Raw genomic sequence first — 24,217 nt, 5'->3', positions numbered from 1 at the left:
ATATTTAACGTATTTGCGAAAATTTTCCTATTGAAAAAATATGGGACAAAATGTTGTTGCAAACTTGCGTTCAGATTTAAAGCTACAAGATTAACAATCATTCTTCACGAACGATTAAAATTCCTATCTCTAACGTTCTAGTACGGAATAGGGATGAAAGTAATCTAAAGATGAACTTAAAACGATCTTATATATAAGATCTGTCTATGAATAGCTTAAATATGGTATATCTCTACGCACATTGTGACGATATATTTGATCTAATAATTTAATGGTTTTCTTGTCGATCCATAAATCCTATTTTTATTGCATGTGGGAAAGGAAAAGGGCCATTAAAAATGAATACGGTTGAAACGAGAGTCGAGTATATTGTATCGTACTTTAATGGTAGTCTCTTACTCAAGAGTACGCCGGAACGGCTCACGAGGATCTTTTGCTCGGAATCTCCCTCGCACTTTATGTTATACTATAAAATGGTTAAAAGCCAGAGATTTCGCATTACATTACCCTCGCGAGATTTCTCGCGGCTCTCGAATATATCTGGAACGATATTAGTAATTGCGCTGTTACTTTCGTCGATGAGAAGAAGCCAATCCGACGCAACGAACGTGCATTCTAAAATTGGATTGGCTACGAATGTATGCAGAAAAGAGCCCGAAATACAAAATATTAATAATCATACGGTTTTAATCATATAGTAATAATACTATGCTATAATACTAATATTTAATTGTAATAAATATAATTGTACTAAACTAAATATATTTAACACGACATTACTAAACGGACGCAAACGTAATGAAATTTTCATTCACGGCGACACTTGCATGCTTGCAAAATTAGAAGGAAATATTCAGAATTCTTAGAATGCCTCAATCGATATATTAATCGCAAACATTAAACTTTAATTTCGCGGCTCTCTCCCACTTCGCTTCTACTTAATTAAAGATCGCTTCTTTTATTTCTATCTATACTTAATAACGTTAGTCGATAATATTTCAATCATACCAACACTCTGCTATAGCGCGTCTTCTTAACAAAGATAAATAACCGCTATCTTAGTAAAAAAAGATACATCAATAAGTGTCATTTGATATTCATCATCATTGATCAACCAATTACTAATTTATAAACGTATGCTCATGGAGAAGAGCATACATCACTTATCAGGTATAATCAATCATTCAATTTACAATTAGACTTTTCCCAGCGTGGTAGAAATCATCAGGGTCGGTTCTGGCTTCTTACTAGTCTGCGTGCGAGAACAATTTTTACGCCTTTATATAGATGTGTAGAAAAACGAGACAACAAAAAGATATACATTTATACGTATAAAGTATTTCGTAAACATACATTGTATTTAAAAAACCACGAAGAAACAAAAGAATTTTTTTATTACCATTAAACTATTCTAGACCTTTTACTATCTATAACGGTTACAATATCAAATAAATCTAAACTTTCAAAGTTTATGTTCTATAGTTAAATATCCTAATTTGGTTAATCGGTCTTGAGTCATAAAGGATTGCAGATAATTCTTTATTAATTTTAATTTCACAGAACTTATTTCACTAAATGCAACAGTTATGTCGGTAACATTGAAAACATTTCTAAAAAAATAACAAATTTAGAAATGACAAGTGTAAGTTATTTTTAACAATATAACCTAAATTTTGTAATGATTCGATAAGCTTTTTTCGTATTTTATTTTTTAATACATCTCATCTATAGGATAATACAGAAAAAATGTGATGCAGAAAAACAATACAATTTTCGAATAAAAGCTAAAAAAATGACGGTTTTAAAAGTTACTTAGCAGCATCATTGACTACTAAATTTAGTGAATTTGGATTAAAGGCAATCGAATTAATTCGAGTTCAAGCATTGGCGATAACATTCGGATTCTTACAGTGAAACTGCGGTTGGTTTAATGACAACATAATATATATATCAAACATTTTTATTTTTGTATTTCTTATGAATATTTTTACGTCCTTAAAATTTTACGTGTAAGCACACATTGCACACTCGTCAGAACCGGCCCTGGAAATTATTCTCATTGCGTCATTAAAGTGGAATGCAATATTTCTGATTACTCTCTGATAGCTAATAACAATCGTAATGTTTTATAAATTTTGTTTTGTGAAGTTATTTGACGTATAATAGCTTAAAAATTATTTATACGATATTTAAAAATCTGCCACTTGTCTTTAGATCGTTAGAGCATTTTTCCAGTGAAGAGATCGATCATCAAAGACACTTATTTTTTTATAACAATTTCGCAGGTGTAACATTTTCCGCATGTAAAGAAAAATTTTTATCGTTTTCATAAAGATTATATTTGCACAATTTCACAATAAATTGCGACAACTATTCAGATAAAAAAAGACGCAAATCTACTCATTCAACAAGTTAGAAGAAACTTGATGTCGAGTCTGACTGACTAGATTATAATTGTCCATTATTTCTAATATCGACAAAATGTCTCATTGTAAAAAGTAACGTTGGAAAGTATTGTAATAAGAATTAAAAAGTTAAAAACAAATTAAAAATTACAAAATTATGAAATTGTACAAGAAACGATGATGTCGCGCTCTAATTTCGTCCGACAATAAATTTTCTATATTTGTGTGCTTTTACGTGAAAAACACGAGAATTCGTCGATGCTCATAATTCTGGACAAGAAAAGGCTGGATTTATCTCGCCCAGGATTTTTATATAATACCAGTCTCTCTGAAAGTACACTTTCAAGTTTCAATAATGAAGATGAACATTTAATTGAACTAAAAGATGAACACTGAATTGAATTAAAAGCGAAGTTACGTAAGGAAGTAAAGCTTTAATTATAGCTTTAATAATGAAACATTCGAATGTTAATTGAATTTGAAATGTTAAAATCACGAATCATTGAAATTATCATTTTTAAGTTAATCACGATAGAAGTTTGATGGAAGTGCATGAAAATTTCGATTTACTTCTTCGTTAATTACTAAACGTATCCTGAATAAAGTTCTATAGATATCCCTTTTATTTATGGACATCTTAAATTTTATACACTTACTTTCTGAAAACTGAAAATTATGGAGTGCTTATATATGGCATTATAAAGTTGCATAATTTAAATTATTATACGGAATGATTTAAAAGAACACTACAAGATGTTCAACTAACACAAGGCGATGAAAATTTAATACACAAGAGAAAAAGTTTCGCGAGCAGAGATTATACCAGATTCCTATAGATTAAATCTAAAAGTTAATATTTTGTTCCAGCTCGGTATAAAATTTTATCGGAGCGTCCGAATATATAACGCAACGTTTTAATTAACATACACGCGACAGTTTCCTTAACAATTCGATTATTTATCTGGCAAAGCTTAGCAATAAATTATTTGGCACTTGACCCTCTTTGAAATCCCGGTTAGATATATCGCTAAGCTTTTTTTTTAATCTTTCACAGTACGATGCTTTCTCCCGTTCGCACCTTTTTAATTTATGTCACCTTCTTCGAAGTGCGCAACGTAATTCAGGCCTAACTTTGTTTATCGTTACGTCGCTTACAATTACATGTTGCGAGAAATCTTCTTAACCTTCTGGTTGTTAATTATATCTCACAAAAATCTCATTTATATAGAAAATAAAAAATTCGCCGAGACATTGTTTTACAATGGGCACTGTGTACTTGCCCCATACACAAGTTGAGAAAACCAACTCCGTTTTATTATTCGCGTCTCCTTAATTAACTCAACGTAGAGTTCTCAGTAGAAGGGGGTTTACGTTAGAAAAATTAATCGAACACATATTCAACTGCGTAACATATTGTACGTATAAAGTCTATACATTACGTCGTGCGAAATTATTTCCACCGTCTGGAGTGTCTTATCATTTAGCTTCGCGCACTTACTATTCAACAATTGCATTTCGCTAGACTTAAATAGGTATTAATAATAAAACATGTAGTAAATATAATATATATGTTTGTATACATACATGCACGTACATGTATGTATACAGACTTCATATACACCGCGCATATCGGCGATCCGATTAGATAATATATACCGGTACATTTATCCGATGGATGACCGAACGGGGTACGAACGCAGTGCATGGGCTAATTATTAATTAGGAAATCCTATCGTAAAATTTTTGGCGCTGTTTTGGCATAATTTAAATTCGAGCGATTTTTGAGCCGTGCTTTATCATCGTTTCTGAACGTAATTTTTGAATTTTCGAATACAATACAAACGTACGAGTCGTTACGCCGCTACAATAATACGAAACAAATAATAATGTGCAAGAACTTACTTTGCTTTACATCATTATCGTAAAAGTTCATCAATATTCTACTATATTATCATGAAATGAACATGTTTGGATGTATCTGAATAATAATTCACGTATCGCGTGTAACGCCTAACGCTGTCGTTTATCCGATGGTTGAGCAAATAATTACTAAATCGTACAAGGTGTCAGATAAATTTTACTTGGCAAGGAAAATGTATATTTAAACTCTATGGAGACTCACGGAATGCAAAACGAACGATTCAATTTTCGTGCTACCCGGTATTCGATATCTACGTAATATCGTTGCCGCGTTAGCTGTTTTTCAGTCTCGCTAATTCCTGTATTTAACGCGAATTGTTGTGCAATTGTTGGAAGATTTTGACATGCTGACGATGTCGTCATCCTCTTTTGGAACGTATGGCAGAGCGAGCTAAAAAGGGGACCGAAATTTTCGTCTACCGGTCGTTTGCTACTGTATGGAACACACAGTCAGATGATGCAGAGCGTGGTCCAATAGAATAGGAGTGCCTGCAGCTAATTCTGTACCAGCATCGGCGCAATCGTCATCACAGTCGAAGTAATTGCTCTGCAAAAAAAATAACGAATGTTAGTAAATTGCAACAGTGCAGAAAAGTACTTGAATTTATGTCAATGAAGCCTATAAAGAGGACATGCTAAAAGAACATTATTAGAGTATGTGTGTTTAATTTCTTTTATCATAAAATAATTTATTTCTTTGTATCCGTGGCAATCGTGGCGCAGAGAGATGTGCGCTGCTCTAAAGATCCGAGTTCAAATCCGACTAATAATATCGTCGGTTTTTATTCGATCGCTACTTCTCGGAAAGGTACCCACTGAAAGTATCTTGCCACACGAGTCCTTTATATTTGCCGTTCGACAGACGAATTCTCAGTAGCTAGAAAGATTCTTTTTTTTTTTTTTTTTTATTTAAATAAAGGAAAGACCGTGGGGGTAGCCCATGTGGTCATAATAGCGAAACCGAAACTAGTTGTATCACATCAAAACAAAAGAGACTTCGACTAGATTAACATGAACGCCTCAATAAAAGCGTCCCAAACAGAAGTTAAACTGCGTAATATAAACTCGTAAACTCGTAGAACTTTGAACTCGAAACTGTGTAAGTGTATATGAATGTATGTATAATTGTTCGTGTTTGTCCGCGGTGTCGGGAACTCGGTAATGCCGTAGGTGCGTTAGGCCCAAGGAACTGCGCGGATCACTTCCCCCTGCGGCCAGAGACTAGAAAGATTCGACAGTAGGCATATAAACGTTGAATTTCAGAGTATGAAAGTACGTGCGGAGCGAGACGCACCGTGATATCTATTACATTAAAATATAAAATATGTTTGATTAATTTTACTAAAATATATCTAGGAAATTTCAATAATTTTTCAAAATTTACCAATCTGCTTGGTAATTTTCATCACGTTGTTTGTAAAATGTCTTTTGTATATTTTAAAAATTCCTTGGTTGCCAAATTGTCCCAAGTTTGAAGTGAATTTAAGGGTAAAATATAACAAAAAATTCTCTCCGTGTAGAAAATTTTTTATATGTAATATTCATACTTATTTTTAGGTACGTTCTTGCCAGAAATGGTTTCTGATAATGAATATGTCATTATCAGAATTTATATATTAATATATATATTAATATATAATAAAAGAAAGTAATAAAAGAATTTTTGTGCAACGTTTATACTTATAGGTATACACCCGCTCTATGTATATATATAGGGCGGGTGTATATCTAATAAACGTTACACAAAAATTCTTTTATTACTTTCTTTTACTGTTTATTCATTTCTAAAAAATAAAATAAAAAAGCATCGTATAAAAATATGTATGATAATATACATTTTGGGCTTTTGGAAAGATTAATTAGTAATTCTCAGTTTTTAGATCAAAGATTTATTTATGTAATGTTAACAAAAATTTTTGAAGCGACAACTGAAGTTTATAGTTTTATATATTAACGGTCTTGCGACCTGATGGAATCAAATCAGAATTTTCCGTAGCTAACGAACCTAGAAGTGCAAGCCAAAATGGAGCAGTAAAAAAAGTTCGTCCCGCCCCGAGTAATCCGTAACAGAATTGTCCAATTAGTATACAAACTAGCCAATATCAACTTTATTTGCGTGAGTACAGTTATTGACGTCATTTCTGTCTGCAGCAACTGCATACGCGATGTAATTGGCTCACAAGAAAAAGGAATGGTCCGTAAATATTAATTAAGTCTCTAATACTTCTTGATTAATATTTGCAATAAAATTTTTAATATTTACAATATGGGTGGCATTGTAGTGCTTACAAGCAAATGCGACAAATCGTATAATAAAAAAATCCTTTAAAAGTGAAATTGTATTACTGAAGCATACATTTCATCCAGTTTGCATTGCAATTTTGTTAAATGTGAAAAGTTATAAAATTGTATTGATGGATTTTTATATCTTCATTCATTCAAATAATCAAATCTCTAGGTAAATGAAAGCTTTAGTTGTTAAAATTACAAATTCATCGACGATTTGAATTTTATTCGAACTTTAGTAACTTTTTGAGTTTTTAATGTATCAAGTTCGACGCATCTCACATCATGATGTGGTCATATCATATAAAAGCTGCACAAAAAATTATAGCAGGCCTGATGTATGTTATGCCGAGCATAAATCATAAATGATTACCTGGCAATCGATGCAACGACAGCTATCGGTCAGTGAGCAAGTGAGGCCGAGAATTTCGACAGCTTCCTTGTAAAGCTCGGCGCTTGACTTCCGCCGTCTTGGTGGCGACGTAGGTGCGCTGACTGTGCCAGTACCCGATGGTCTCCTGCTGCTCTTCAACCTCGACGAGGATTCTCGAGACAAGGAGGAGGTCGACGTTGATCCCCTCGTCCGATTGTCGCTCGTGAGTAACGCTCGACCCGCCGGAGATGCGAACAGCTGCAGCATATCCATGTCCTGCGGTCGTACATTTACTAATTAGTAGATGCTACATTTGCGCCACGATATCGTGCATAACATGTTTAATATGTCAATCTTATAACATATTACAGTTAATAAAATACACTAGAATTCCATGTTTTTTGTTGCAAAAATTCACTCATATAGAGATGATATTTTGCATGTTAGAGATAATAACATACAATAGGTTTTTTCATTAATTCTCTCTATCTTTTAACAATGTAAATAATAATTAAAAACTCCGTCATCATATTTTAAAAACTAAAAAAAACGACGTTTAAATTTCATCGTAAACGATATGTATAACGCAATTTGGAATTACACAAATAGTGTCCAGCGAGACTACAAATAATGCTTGTTATAGAATCAAAGCGTACTGTGCACCTAACAAGACAACACTCTCAACAAGGATCTTGTATCCCGAAATCTTATTCGTTTTGGATCGCGAAGGATCTCATTCGTAGTGCACTCTCCAGGCAAAAGACTTTTCTAACAATAGCGAGTATTAATGATAATGAAAAACATGCCATATGAAACGGAAGAGATGTGTTATTAAAATTATTACGTGTTTAACGTTCAGTGCAATGTTCGCGAACATTATTTTCCAGGATATCTCTTACAATAAAAACGTAACACAAAAATCCCGTAATGATATTGTTTCGTGCTCGACAGGATTCAGAGGAGCGCGATTTATGCCGGCACCACTCAGAAAGAGTGCGAAACAAGGGGAGGGCTGCGGATAAGAGAACGACTTTCGCTACCGCGATTAATTTGCACCGAAAACTCTTGGTAAATTTCACGGACACTGTCGTGGTTCGAATCGCTCGGAAATCTTGAGGCGTCGGTAGTCTGCCGCAAACGCGAGACGGAGATCTTGCCGAGCATCGACTTGATGCCCTTACGACGGAAATCTTGCGGTCGTACGGAGAATTATGTTCGCGAGGCAGACTCCGATCGAGCGCGAACGCGACACGACCACAGAGGTTCGGGGCGAACTCCTTTGATGAACTCGATAATTACTCGCAGAGAATACAGTCTCTCTGGACACTCACGCACTTGGATGATTGAGAATCGGTTGAGAATGTTTGCATTAAGCCGAAAGAACTTGCCTCGCGGCTCGATTACATAGAGAATATGTTCAATCCTTAACAGCTATCTTCCCGTGGTTTTTATTTTTGGAAGCAATAGTTATTAAAAATACGTTATTAAAATTGCGAGGCTGTACAAGTGTCCTTTTTAATTTTATATTTTAGTATTCTTCTCTTGAAGGATATATGCCTTTTCACAGATATTTCGCGGCAGTTCTTCACCACATTTTTCGTTCTTTCAAAGTTTAAAAAAAAAAAAAAATATATATATATATATATATATATATATATATATACTTTAAAACTTTTAATATAAACATGTTATTAAAATTGCAGGATTGTGCGCCGGATATTCGTTCGCGTATTTTATTTCGAACTCTCCTCATAATGACTCCTCTCAAACTTTTATATCTGAAAAAAGATTTTCGCGCAACTTGTCCTCGTTTCTTATAGTCAGAAATAAATTGCAGACAGATCATTAATACAGGATTAGGTGCGGTCTTTTACCACCTTCTACAAGGGAAAACCTCTCGTGCGTAAAATAAAGGGATATATATATACCGGGAGCTCAAACGCAAACTCGGATGACGGTGACATTTAGAGAGCGATTTGCTTAATTACAAGGGGATCGTTAAAAATTGCTCGCTAAAATGAGCGCCACGAAGTGAATGTGCTTCTACATCGTAGGATCCCCGGATCGTTCTACTGGAAGAAAATAATTGGGAGAACGAATAATTGAATTCATCTTGAAAAGTTGGAGAATTTCGAACGAAGATATCTCAATTCCCATCTTGGGCGTGAACAATTTTCCCTGCACTCTTACGAAACTTCGCAACTCTTGCGCGCGCGGGTACCGTTCCGTCAGTGCGTCGGGAAAACCGTAATTACGCCGATATGCTTTATGCTTTTTGCCATTATCTAGCCAGCTCAATATCTTGCTTACTCGTATTTTCGTCGGAGAGACTTTTCATCGAATTTGTTGGAAATCTCGTTGAAACTAGTTACGATCAGGGAAACCGGGACGAAGCAGCGCGGCTTGGGAAGCATTTTCAGTGCGCAGATCGCCGCAGGCGAGTTGTTACACATTGTGAACTCTCGCGCCGAAAATGCAAGATACACTTTTGGCGAACCTCAGCGAGCTTCATCTACGAGCACCGTCGAAGCAGCTTAAGCTCTCACCGCTTAATGTGCCTCAACCTACGAAGGGTTTAAAAACAAAAATGGAAGTCCCCACAAAATTCAGCGAGATGCTGCATTCAGTGCAACTGGAACTCGTTAAAAGATCTCATTTCATTAAATATTGCAGAAAATACTAAACACGAGAACGTAATAATTAAAAGAAAGTTATTAAAAAAATATAGAATTAACCCTATAGGTTAATATATTCTTGGATCTGGAAAACTCGAGCAGAAACTTTCATCGGTTGATAGTATTTGTACTCAGGTAATAATAATGATTTCTTTGACTTGTGGTGGGGAGGAAACATAGTTTTGAATCTCCCGAAGTGGCAGCTATAACGATAATGCCAAATCGACCTTAGTAGCGAAGACGAAAACGTCGCGAAAGTGTTTATAGGTCTCACAAACGTGATCACAGTAACCGCGTCACATTTTTGTCGAGTAAGTGTATTTTAAAAGTACAATATTTCTTATCAACGTAACTTTATATCTTTGTTATATTATGCATGTTTCTACTTTTCAATAATATTCTGTATTTATAATATAAACTAGTATCTTCAATCATTTTTAGTCGACAATGGAAACGCCCCGCATAAAGCGACCCGCTGAAAGTGAAGACGAAGAGGCAGCGTATGGCATCGACGCAAGGAACTGGATCCTTGGAGAGCCGTGACGCCTACCGCTTTGAATGGTCCGTTACACCGCCGACGGAAGAAGAAGAAACAGAAGCAGATAATGTACCGAATTATGAACCTGAAGTGTTGGGCGATGCGAAGGATAAGGATACTCCAATGGACGTATGGTCTCTCCTTTTTACTGACGACTTTTTTACTGCTAAGTAAAATTGTCGAATATACTAACACTGAGATTGCACAAAAACGAAAAAATTATAAAGAATTACATAGTTCTTTAAGATATATTAATTTCGAGGAATTAAAAGTAGTCCCTTATAGGAATTTTATATTTTAACAAAATCGAAAGAAAAAATTATATTACTGTTAGGAAATTATGGAAACCAGATCATGAAACACCTATCTATCGCTCAACCATGTTAGTATACTCCGTTTTGAATCTTTATTATTACATTTACAGTTCGATGACGAAAGTACACCATGAAGAACGTCGCCAACGTGATAATTTAACACCAATTCGTGACCTTTGGGATTCATTTCTATTGAATTGTAAAAAATATTATTTGCCGGGAAATAATGACGTAACAATAGGCGAACAGTTACTACCACTACTACCCTTCTCCTCTCACTTAACCCATTGGACCAACGGCTTAACGACTCTTCCCGAAAGACGGAGCCCAGTTTGCTCCGCATAAGGGCCCCAATCTTGCACGGAAAGCGCAGCTTTTGGAAAAAAACTTTCCATGGCTCTAATAGACTCGAACCTGGTTCCTCAGATTACGAGTCTGGCGCTCTACCACTAGACCACACTGCCGCCTCGATGCCCAGACGACTATAATATAGCTATTGCTATGCACACAATGTGCATCAATGTTTGATACTTAAGATGATTTTTTAATTATTTGTTTTAAAGACTTGTTTGCAAAATATATTAATACAGCATGAATAAATAAATGCCTTTCCTACGTGCGACTAATTGTAAGGTTGAGTTATATTCGACATAAATTTGATCCACGCTATACAAAAACCAATTGTATTTTCCATTATGCATTTTGATATGTAAAAGACAAGCAATATAGTATAGGTTAATGTAACTTCTTTCTTAAAATTACAAACATAATGAATGTTTATTCAATTTTCATTAATTTTAGACTAATTATTAAACAAATTTCGTACAGCGTGGATAAATTATTGCATAGAGACTAGACAATGCCTACATTGGTATATAATTCATAAATATCCGGAAATTGTTCGTTCTTCAAGGTTTTATAATTGTTCTCTCGATTACCAAACTCAGATTTCGTACAAGCAATTGCGATGACATATTTTTATACAATAATATATACTAAATCAATTTCGAAAAATAACATTAGATAAATTTTTATCGCACGAGATTTTATATGAATGGAATAAAACACAGCTAATTAAATTATAATTATATCGAACTGGAACACTCGGAATGGATATTAGAAGAAAATCGACTTTGTAAAATTTAACAGATGCATTCGCTGTAAAGGAGTTAGTGACTTATATGTGACATATGTATATCATAAATAAAATATTGCACAAATTTATTACAAAAGCAAAAATCAATAGTTCTTGGTTAAATATTTCTTGAAAAGATATCCTTGCTGGTTTTGATGTAATTTCGAAGGTTGTATAACCTTTAATTTCCAAGATTATGAAAAGTTTCAAGTACCTACCAATAACTTTTATGACTTAATTACATCCGTCTAGCAAAGTTTCCTTCCCTTTATAAGAAAAATATAGTTCCTACAGTTTCTTCTATTTGTCTTAATTATAGAAATGTTTATCAAAGAAATTATCTTTATCAAACTCAATTATACAGAGTGCTTAAAAAAAATGTTAACACTTATATGAAAGTAACGTGGGGCTATATGGGGAAGTGCTTCAAGGCTCTAAAGACCACCTGGAGAAGATTCCAAAAATATGTTGACAACGATGAACAAGTAGAAGTCTTTAAAAATACATTTGTTACTATCATATTTTGTGTTATTCTGTTCCGTTTCTCCAAAACAGTTACTTCCATATAAGTATAAACATTTTTTTAAGTACCTTCCATTATCATACTATTAATCATAATTTACAATAATACTATGCTATTTAATTATTTATTATCTAATTTATATAATTCAAATTTTTCCATTTCTAATTTATTTTCTATCTATATTTCTTTCTTTTGTTTCAATTTTTTTCTTTCAGCATTCCATATTTTGCCTTTAATTTTCTCAGTCTTTTGTTATATATTTCTCTGAACTATTTTCTCTTTAGTTATAAATCGATGGCCAGTACACGTCTGGAACGCTCTGTTGGGTTAGGTTACGAAGACAAATAAAATTTAAAAATAGGAGATTGCATTTAAATTTGAAACAAAGAAAACTAAAACGCATGAAAAAAAGAACGTTGAATGAGTTAACAATCACATCTTCCACAGAAGATATATAGCAAAAAATAAATAAGAAGGGATTATTAAAATATCAACAACAATAATTAGATAAAATGGAATTTTTTTTACCAACGGACACAGCATTTTAATCACAAATTAAGCAAATGTAATCCCCGCAATGTTCCTTCAATGCCAATATTATGCGACCATGAGTTGTGTATGCCTTAAGGCTTAGATTTAGTTATTCATATCTGCTCTTATATGAGATCTCTTTTACAAACGCGCGGTCAATGGATAAAGCCATTAATTTTACATAACAAATTTGACAAAATAGTGTACGAAATTTATATAATATAATATAAAATAAAAAAGTGCTGCTGAAATTAATTCCGCGATCTGTTACATACAGAAATGAATGTTATATTGTACTCTTAAATCAACGATAAGCCGCTTGTCGCGTAAATCTCCAGAGCATAAATGATTAATATTGTCTGGGGATCATACTTCATACAGTGCGTTTTGAGTACTGTAACATTGAAAATAACTGCGATATTTCAATGTTTGCAATCTTTCGAATTCGGGGAAAGACGGACGGGAAGGGCTTCCGGAACTGTCAGGAATCATTGAAATAGGCAGCTTGACGAATATATATTTCGAGTTCGAGGTCAGGCAGCCCCTTTCACGAGTGTTTCACATACATATTCGAGTAGCATCCTCGCGGCTTGATCCATCCAAAACCAGCCGTCTTTGTAATGGAAATGTCTGTTGGCACTGCCTGCCGGGCCGCGTTTTCCCGATGCGAAATCGTACCATCGCATCGTGTTCTTGAACTCTTGAGATTCCCACGAGACATAAACATCCGTCTCAGGGGATGCTCTGTATAAGCAAAAAAATGGCCCATAGGATCCTCACAGATTTCAAATGACGATTTACGTTACACCCCGCAACAATAAATATACCCATTCTTGGACAAAATGGTAATTTATTACTACTTTGACTTATAATATTATAATAATACAGATCGAATATGCTGGGAAGTCCATGTCAATCGAGAGAGTCACTTCTTTGTTAGTAAAAAATGTATCTTTGTCTTCTTGTTTTATAGTCTCAGAGACATGGTATTAGCGCTGCAACTTTGACGAGATCGTCGATACATTACTGTCACGAGGAACTTCAATAGAGGTGTGCAATTATCTTTTAGCATTATTTACCGCGTCCGGAAAAGATCATAAATTAATTTAAAGTATTTGTTTGGAATGTTAATACCTCGATACAATAAAGTAAAAAGACATATCATTTATCTGACTGCATACTTTATTAATTGTGCAATAATATAGAATAATTTTTATAATAATAAGAGTATAACATGTATATATGCTAAATATTACTATCCATTTGTTTATTATAAATTTATAATCAAAGTTTTTATTAAAATATCATTAATTTACATGATAATATTTAACGTATTTGTGAAAATTTTTCGACTAAAGAAAAGGGACAAAATGTTGTTGCAAACTTGCATTCAGATTTAAAGCTACAAAATTAACAATCATCCTTAACGAACGATTAAAATTCCTATCTCTAACGTTCTAGTACGGAATAGGGATGAAAGCAATGCTCTTAACTCTTTATCGCGACCCATCAATTCTGCATGAGTCCTCGGTATCGAGCGATTATATCCCGGGAAAACAAAAACTTTTTCTCCGGCCATAGCCATTTCTCTTTTCCGAGCAGTAAAGGCGCGATCTTTATTTTATCACCTTCGAGGGCGACGCCTGAAGGGAACGTCATTTTTAGAGCAGTCGACGACGAACAAAAGAGGTCGATGGAAAATGGCAAAGAGATCAAATGGTGGGTGATAACAAGCGCCAAGCTGATTCGATGTACCGAGTGTACAGGGGAAGACAGTATCCCAGGCCGATCCCTCGGGACGCATATCCTCGTCCGTCGGTCTTGGTATTTTCCTGCTGCGCTGCGAACTTTTCTCGAATCCTTCAACACTGATAGATAACCCGGTCGAAAGGGCGGACTTGGATAGAACGACTGACGAAGACTTTTTGCCGCGAGACCGGATTTTGCGGAGGGAGTTTATGTAGTGGGGAAAGAAATAATTTTTACTTGATGTTGAAAAATGTACTGCAAGATATACCTCCCACAAGATATATTATCCATTATATTTCTTCTCGCAAGATCGAGCGGAAAAATATCCCATTTGGACGAATTCTCCGATTATTATTGAGATTATTATATAAGTATACATATAGTTTGTCTCTCAAAAATAGTTGACATATTGCACAGCAAAAAAAAACATCTCTTTTAAGATGTTTTTAATTTGTCCTGCTCCAATTATCACAAGATTAAATACAGAAATATTCCATTTAGACGTAAATTATAAGAATCCGTAAATAAACAGATATTGCACAGCGAAAAAAGTATACGTCTTCTTTAAAATGCTTTCAATTTACTCTTGCCTCTATTCTATTATTAATTTTTTTTTACATTACTCATCGATTTTTATTAATAATGCAAATTATTGAACTGCAAAATATATTTTTATAACGTTAAAAGAAAATTCATTAAACTCTCCATACACTAAAATTGACAATTTGACCGTCCGGAAATTGAATTTCGGTATGCTTTGGATAATTAGCTTCAAGTATTGATTGGGCGTAAACATAGTTTGATTATAACAGCGATCGATTCGATTTATATATAAGCCGAATAACTTAATTGCTCACAAATCGTTCCAATTGCTTGTACTTATCAACTCATGAATTAAGAATTGTATTAATTTTAGCCAAACGAAGAAAGCCAGAAAGGACAGAAAGTAGAGCAAAATCGATCTTGTGGGTTAATTAGCCAAAATTAATTTTATAATATAGCAATTGAGTTTTAAGTCATATTATAATTGTTGCCGTTATCATTCAGCAAATACATTTGCTTTAACAAAAAAAAAATTTAAATTTACAAAGCAATTTAGCAGAGAATAAAAATTTCCTCTGTTTCCGTATATATTAATTAATGTTACATATTAAATTGAAAATCCGAAGATTGCGATAATGGAAGCGATAGCAGCAAGCTCGCGTAACAAAAATAGCTTTACAATAATGTTTCCTCTCCCGTTCCCATTAATGCGCATCAATTTTCCAAATATCGAATCGGTATCGTTATATCAACGTTATACATCGCATAAAGCTATCGTTAGCGCTCGTAGAATTTATGGATTTATGAAACGCGTTTAATGCCCCATTATTTTGCGATTTAATTCCCTTCTGTGCGGGTATTAAATATTTCCAGTGCAACCTGCCGTCATTAAACAGCAAATATGTATAGTCGTATGAACATGTTCAGCTCCCGATCTTTCCTTTGGAATTATTGTTGATCACTCTACCAGGGAATCTATTCCGATCAGCGATAATATCCAGCTGTATTTGCTCGTCCGGGAGGGTAGTGCTCGCCCATGTTGTTAATCCCCCTTGTAAACCTCTGTCAACAAGAACCATCGAGAGACGGCTGCTAATGAAGAGAACCCATCTAATTAAGTTAATTAATACCGACAGAAGAGCTCTATAGGAAACTTTCGATAAAGGGACAAAAACGGTCGGAGGGGAGGTTACAAGCGCGCACACGAGGACGCGTAGGACGATTTGCGAAACAGGATAATTATATCGGTTTCATCGTACCGATGAGCGGGGTAATAGGAGAACATTGTTCGCCGAGGGATGTTTAGTCGAGGATTAATACCGCGAGGCGGTATCGTGGCGTTTATGCGGTCAGATTAATAAAGGTACGCCCATGGCAAATCTACTTTTATTGAAACTAGGATTTTTATTAAGCCCCCCCCCTTGGTCCAAGTACGCATTTTGCTCGCGGCGATGGTGATTCCGCTTCTTTGTGTCCCATCGTTTCATGAACCACGGAAGCGATAATTGTCACGTACGAATGAGAGAGGTATTATCTGGCGAAAGGTATTATCATGTTCTGCTGTATTGTTAACAATAATTTATGTTCCAGGACAAAATCTATTTGCGATTATAATAATAGATCGGAATATATATCGTTGTAGCAGTAGTTCTTAACGTTATATAAAATGGCTAACACATATCATGTTCAAACTGAAAAAATAAAGTCTGCAATATAATCGTAAATTTATATGAAGCATTTGACGTATAAAGCATAATTTGGTATACATATATATTCATGACAACGACTGAGCAGAGATAAATCTATTTTGACATATTTTTGCAGAGCGCGTAAAAACAACGCGCGCAACGGTGCGTAAAAAGAGCTTTAATTGACACGGATGACATTCGTTTAATTAATACATTTTTCCACGCTTCGATAAGCGGGTCGCTTCGATGAGTATCACGCACCGTACATTCCGACATGTTCCCGCCTCTTTCTTTGTTTTCCTATCTATCACTAGTATATGCTGTCGCATACATGATGTCCAAATAATTGCAGGAAATTGTTTGAGAGCGTTATATATTCGCGTAGCGCCGCCGATTTCACACTAATGCAAATTACTAAACGAAATTACTAAAGCTAGTGCGTGAGTCCAAACGAATGCACTTTCATTGGAAGAGAACAGAATGCTTCCCGCATTAATTACCATACCATGAGGCACGTTTCGCCCGTACTTTGCAACATCTGCGGGGCATGCCCAAATATTGTAATCGTGTTCGTTAAATCATGTTATCGCCGATAGATTATCCGAATAATAACATGTATCGATATACCATTGCGTCGCGATCGACTTTGTATTAATTGAACACGTTCGTGAATGCGATTGCGACAGACATTGTTCATGCTATGATTATTACGACGATGTACAACGCGCTACGAAATGTCGCATAAATATTTTAACGATGCAATAATATCTTTATCTGCGTGATTAAACGGTTTAAAAGATTGTAATAAGATAATTTCGTGGTGATTTAACACTGATTTTGACAAATGTCGGGATTGCGTGACTGTGAAAAAAATAAAAAATTGTAGAAAATATTACAAATAATTCTTATAATATATCTCTTTTATTATGTGTTTGGCAAGAATCTTGTACGAGTTATTATAACAAAATATATGTAACTCACATTATGGATAGACAATTTTATTTGTAGAATAATATCTGATAAAGCGATATCTTACTCATAATTTATATTAATTTATTCGTTACACAAATAATCGCCAAAGCTTTCATGTCCGACAGTGAATACTATAATTTAACAATAATATATAGCAGTTAATTATGCGTTTATTTACCATATTCCTACTCCATATGCATTATGGCGATTAACATTATCTACGAACAACTACGCGAGCGCGCATGCAAACCTATCTGATGGATCTACACGGATCTGCATGTATTTGTATACGCAAACTCTGTTTTGAAACATTATTTAATAAAAACAACCATTTATTAACAAATGGCTTGGGGGATGTGGATAAAATTCGTAGTTGTTTATCACGTCCATTAACAAGTTTGAAATCCAAAACTCTCGCACGTTATTTTAATTTAATTGGTACCGAAGTCGGCGTATCTTTTTTCATCGAATTTAATTAAAATTTAGTTTAATGAACAGCAATTAAGTACTATTGCTATTGTATCGCGAAGTCTAACGTGACTCCCCGCAAATTACAGTTATACGATTGTTCGATTAATTACGTTAGGAATATTCAATTAATCGGTTATCGTCATTGGGATCTATGTGTTATTATGCATCGAGCGACGCCGGAGTTTGGCTACGCAATTATAGCAATAATTGATGGGTCTAATCGGGAATTGCATATCCATTAGAGCGTGAAATAATGGTATCGAATAATTGCTTATTTTGTGCGCACATCAGAGAATTGAACTTTCCCGAATTACACGTTTTCCAAATTATCGTATCCAGTATCGTAATCAGCTTTCATCGCGATGTTATATGAAACGATTTTACAATTAGATAAGAAATATTTTATGGCGCTTTTTGAATTATTTGTATGTTTACCATTTATCACCGTTTTGTTATTAGCTTGTTCGCCACTTCGACTACAGAACTCTACGCGTGATTATACGACGATAATAGTTATACTAAATGATGCATTCTGCAGCAACGTTTGCGATTAACGGCCTGATTACGCATTGTACTGCACGCTTTGGCGACGGCTTGTTTGTCGAATTAATTCTCTTCAAATACATATAAGTTAAGCCGCAACCACACACCATCGCTTTATAATGAAGTAAGAAAGCTATATCTAGTCCAGATATTTGTGTAAATTATATTCCAACAATTAAACAGTTAAGTGCAATTTATTACTTATTTCGGTCGTTGTTATTATCTTATTAATATTTGTATAGATATTTAAAAATATACGATCAGCGATAATATAAGATAAATACAAATAACTATAACAATTATGATCACGATATGATTCATAGAATGAAGCGATCCCGGATTACGAGAGGATCGCAAATTCGCAATACAGCTGTACCATAGTGGCCTGTTACACGGCCGAATTGTACTCACCGGCAAGGATTCAGGCGTGTGGTCAAGCACGTATATGCTGTTCGTGTATCCGTACAGCATCGTGTCCAGATCTGAAACCCAAGGAGAGCGAGCAGAACATTAAATTGGATCTAACTGGTTGCGAGCCGTGCGGCACACTAATGCCGGTAATATCCGCGCGTACTCGCACACTCGCGGGCTGCGTCACCGCAGTATTCTAATTTACGCTGGATGCAACGTAGCACAGAGGAGAGCAATTTCCTAACACGGTCGCGGGATGAGAGCACACGCTTTCAAATTCCCGACGTCCTCTCCTTGCCGCCGTAGCCCTTCGTGCGTTTCCTTCGGGGCTTGCCAAGCCGTTCTAACATTATCTTACGACAGCATTACGTTTAACTCAGTTCAATGTTTACGTACATAAAACTTTCTTGGTACTACCTTGCGTTATGCTACATTGTACACCACAATGCACCTGACAAATCCCGTTTTGTGATATAATAGATAAATAGTATTTTATATATTGCCAGATAATAATATAGCAAATAATTAATATAAATTCTATGTGCTTGTCATTTTCTCAATACACACAATTTTATACAGATATGTATGTACATAATTTTATATAGAGAATAATTGCTATATGTATTATATGTATATTTTATACATTTTACATAAGTCAGTTATTACAATTATTAAACACTGACATGATTTTTTCGGATAAAATAATTTGTGATAGAAAAGCTTGTCCGAACACGGTTTACCGAAGCCACAACGTTGACTGTAAATAACGCTGACGCAATAACCGTCGAAGGGCTAACGAGTTTTTCCGCATTGACGCTCGTTGCTTCAGTGGAAAAAATTATTATTGGCAGTGAACACAGAGTGGTGGCAAAAGCATTGCGGTTGTTGCAACATGTATGTCCGCGAAAAATTTAATAACGGGATAGCGGTCGATCGCGGAGAACTAATATTTCCGTACAACATTCGGTGGTCATGTAGATCAAAATACCACATAAGCTCGGCCACAAATTTACATTGTTAATGATTTTCTGTTTCGGACAAATAATATAAGTGATAATGTTAAAAGCGTACGTGTTATACTTAATATTTATGAAAACATTAATAAAAAAAAAACTTCCTGCCACCTAATAATTAAATTAATCATAATTATTAATTATGCAATGTATACAATGTCATTTAACTATTCTTATGCTATGTAGCACATGATTAAATCTGCAATCAATTAATCGTAAGAAAATTTTTTTTTATCTGACTAGTGAAGGCTTTTTCTCTTTCCGCGACTCCACACTACTACTCAGACAAATTTTTCGAAAGGATCGTCGTAAAATTCCGTAAGCAATATTCTAAAAAGATTGCTGAGTGCTCAGACAGTTGTATTCATAGCGCAGGCACATATCCTATCGACGATTTATGGATCGGAAGCTTGACGCTGGCGGATATAGCGGAGCAATTTTTCAGAAATTATTGCGCGATATTCTCTGAACGAACGAGAAGCACTTAGGCATCTTGATAACGATTCATTGCGATATAAAAGTTCTCAGCCTTCAACCTCGTCTATTATATTGCGTTCGCGTATCGTCCAAACGGATATATGGGATATATGGGGAATCGGTCGGATTCAACGACGGCCGATTTCCGATGAAACGCTACGACTCGCTGCTTCCGTGCCTTTTTCCCGAAGGATATGCGGCACGTCACGTTACTTGAACGATTCGATGGGAATTTCAATTTGCGAGGATGGCATTGCGTTGCTAAAAGGCGTTCGTACCAAACGCGCAGGGTCACTTTGAGGCCATTGGACGCTCGAGGCTAACAGAATTTGTTACGGCACTTTACGCCGCTTAAAAAGAGAACGTATACGTATAAATTTGAGCTTTAATTTAACAGCATTTGCTTAAGAGAAAAAAAAAGATTTTAGATAAATGTTATATTGTGCAAAGATAGATTTATTATTGCGAGAAGCAGTACGCTAGAACAGTTAGGAATTTTTCTTTTAATTTACATTAGACAAATATCAGAATCCAAGAAAAATTATGTTTCTAATTTGTGACGTAACATGTAACGTGGAAAATGTTGAAGGAATAAAAAATATATGTGTGCGCGAATAGACGAAAGAATTAGAGTTCGAAGGATATTCGATATCTATACAGAATTTTTTACACGAAAAAAGTCTATAATTAAAATTAAGAATATTTACAAGTTATTTACAGAGAGTTTTATTTCGCGAATGAAGGAACTGGGGCGCGACGCGAGCGAATAAAAGGCGCGCGCAAAATGTAACTTTCGCGAACTAAAGAATTGACGCGAGCGAATGCGCGCGGAAAAGGCAGCTCTACAAGCTCGATTATTATTTCGCAAGCAGCGAAATACAGGTTCGAAGGCAGGGGTTAGAAGCCGATCGACAGAATATGCCGAGCACGGAATCGCGTACACTCTCTAATACGGAATCGTAATATAGGAAATCGCTCGCTATTAATTCGGTGTATTGCTATCGAGTGCGAATCCGCGCGCGGAAGTCAGGGTCTTTATTAACGCGAACTCCGGACCCGCGGCAGCGGGCTGAAAAATCTGTGAAGCTAATCGGATGCCGACATCCCAAGAAAGCAGTTGATTTGTAAAATGTCAAACGACTCAGCTGATCTTGAGATTGGCAACCGATCAGCTGTTTTCGCCGAATCTCTCGCTTTGTCCCGGGTGTTTACCTCGCGCACTAGGGCACTAGGGCACTAGGCTCCGAGACAAAAGGAGAGAGTCGGCACAAGCAAAAACGAAACAGTTTTTCTGTCTCTCGCAAGTTCTAAGAAACGACCTGCTTATTTCTGGAATAAGTTTAGAATTTATATATAAGCTTTTATATGTATAGAGTTACATTTAGCTTTTAAATTAAAGTCGTTTCCCGGAATGATTTAGGAACAATTTTACTCGTTTTATAGATTTAATGCGTTCAATCCCGAACAATATGACACATAAAATATATTAAAATTCATACGTGTATCAAAATAAACGATACAGAAAATTAATAAATTGTAGGATAGTCTGTTCCGCGTACTGAAAAATTAACGGTATATAGACTTAAAGCACCTTTATCTGTTCATATTTCAGGCAAGTATTAGTATTTTTTTTCCCTCCTTTTAATCAAAGCCAGCAAACTACATTAAGTTTCATTTTTGAACCATAAACAAGAAAATAATTATTAAGGTAAGTTAATATAGCCAGAAAAAATCATGTTTCTGCTCGGGTTTCCAAGATGTAAGGGTAGAAACCATTTAAAAGATATGGATAGATCATGCACCCTTTAAAAGTTAAGTAGTGAATAAGGTTAAGAGTCATGAAGCATAATTGTGATTTAACGCTAGGAATTATTTCAAATTTCAATTTCATGAGGATGTTTAATCGCGCGAATGCAAATCGTAATAACGTTATGCCGTGTGTGTTCGACGATAGATCGACGATAGAGAATTGGCGCAAAACGATCGGTGAGAGATAGATTTATTGTTTCATTTAGACTCAGCTCGCCGGAGAGCTCCGAGCAAAATTGCTTGACTGTGAAAATCGATCCCTCGTTGCGCAAAGTACCGCTGTGAAAGATTTTATTTTCGTGATAACGCTGTTTGGGTGAACCAATATTGTCACGATCAACATTGATCGTATATATAGGCATTCACATATACAGAACAATGCAAAGATCATTACATATTATCAGAGAAGAAAAGACAAGAACAAATATTCAGTTTAGGAAGAAAAAAAAAAAAAAAAAAAAACGAAATTATGAAAACAAAAAATTTCAAATATTTATTTATTCAAGCATTTAAAAATTCCAGCTGTATTATAAATTATAAACAAGCGCTAATCTTCATGGCAGCAAAGTTAATCCTGAAGCTCGTTTAAGTTTTCCAACAAACAAAAATAGCTGTGACTGAACAAAGTCCAAGAGAGAACTTATAGAACGTTTATTCCTAGGAAAAGCGATTGCAGGATGAAAACGATGTGTATTTAAAGCATTATCGATAAACAAAATTATCGATTTGAAAGGTTCATTAATTTAATGTTACATATAGAGCGTTCATTCTAATGATAACTTATCCACATCTTGTATAAAAATTATTTAAAATAAATTTGTAGTAAATTAACGATAGATATATATTACAATAAAAATTCAATAATGTCGTTTTCTTTGTTCTTTACGGTATATCGCGATATATGGAATGTACACAGATTGCCCAAACGCAGAGACATAGGCGAAAGAGGCGGAAATACAAAGCTGCGGGGCACACAATGGCATGACTCCGAATTGCGTCCGTAAACCGCATTGCCATTGCATACCGCAAATATCGAAATTGTTTCACGCTACTGATATATGTCCCTCCGCCTCCCGTATTCTTCGCGCATCGCGCGAACTGTAATCGACTATAACTCCGGTTGGATGGCGGCGGTTATGGCCGGTTTGCCTTACACCCTATACATTTACGTGGATAGTGTATTAAAAACTGTTCCCGTACCTAAATTATTGTATTTCAATTATACCACAAAAATTGTATCATAAACTCATGGAATATTCTTGTTATTGTTGATAATTCTTTGAACGTCAAAGACTTATCGATTGCTTTTTAAAAGACTGAAGCTACTTCTACTTTGAAAGCCCGACCTTTGTCTTAGAAAAGAATACTGCGAGCGATAGTAATATGCAATTGCAGTCCGCTCGCGATGCAGCAATGTACCATGAATGCATGACGAATAACGTGAGCGCAACATCGAGCCAATCTTGATAAATCTCCTTGTGTTACATGATAGACGACAGATGCGACGTGGCCGAAGCCAATTCTCCTTCTATGCTCTGTCACGCGTGTGCCCTCGTTTTTCCGTGAGACGAGTACATTCTATATTTAGAATTGGGCTTTGACCAATTTTTAACGCGGAATCACGCTCGCGGGAGATATCGTGAACTGCAACAAAACAATCATACAATTGCTATGGTAGAGCATGACCGTAAAAAATAAAAACGAGTCATTCGTGTTTGCGACAGGAATTGTGAATTGACCTATCGAGTTATTTAAAAAATTCTCTCCGCGCGAGTTACTGAAATCACAGATTCCTATTGTCACCTCTCGATTTTTCCCCCAAAAAGAGAGAGAGAGAGAGA

At 35.2% G+C, this 24,217-nt stretch overlaps 1 protein-coding gene across 1 annotated transcript in view; it reads right to left on the bottom strand.

Moving 5' to 3' along the window:
- Positions 1–343: 343 nt before the first annotated feature.
- The window catches only part of LOC112461135, a 130,472-nt gene continuing 106,598 nt past the window's right edge, over positions 344–24,217 (bottom strand). The window contains exons 5-7 of the mRNA XM_025026262.1: positions 19,078–19,148; positions 6,985–7,260; positions 344–4,872 (exon numbers count right to left, since the gene is read on the bottom strand). Coding sequence (XP_024882030.1) covers positions 4,756–4,872; positions 6,985–7,260; positions 19,078–19,148 — 464 coding nt within the window. The 3' untranslated portion in view covers positions 344–4,755. The remainder of the gene's footprint in view (positions 4,873–6,984; positions 7,261–19,077; positions 19,149–24,217) is intronic.

The sequence above is a fragment of the Temnothorax curvispinosus genome, unplaced genomic scaffold (assembly GCF_003070985.1).
Source record: "Temnothorax curvispinosus isolate PA1 unplaced genomic scaffold, ASM307098v1 QBEX01011098.1, whole genome shotgun sequence".
NCBI lineage: Eukaryota > Metazoa > Arthropoda > Insecta > Hymenoptera > Formicidae > Temnothorax > Temnothorax curvispinosus.
This window is presented reverse-complemented; position numbering and strand designations above follow the sequence as displayed.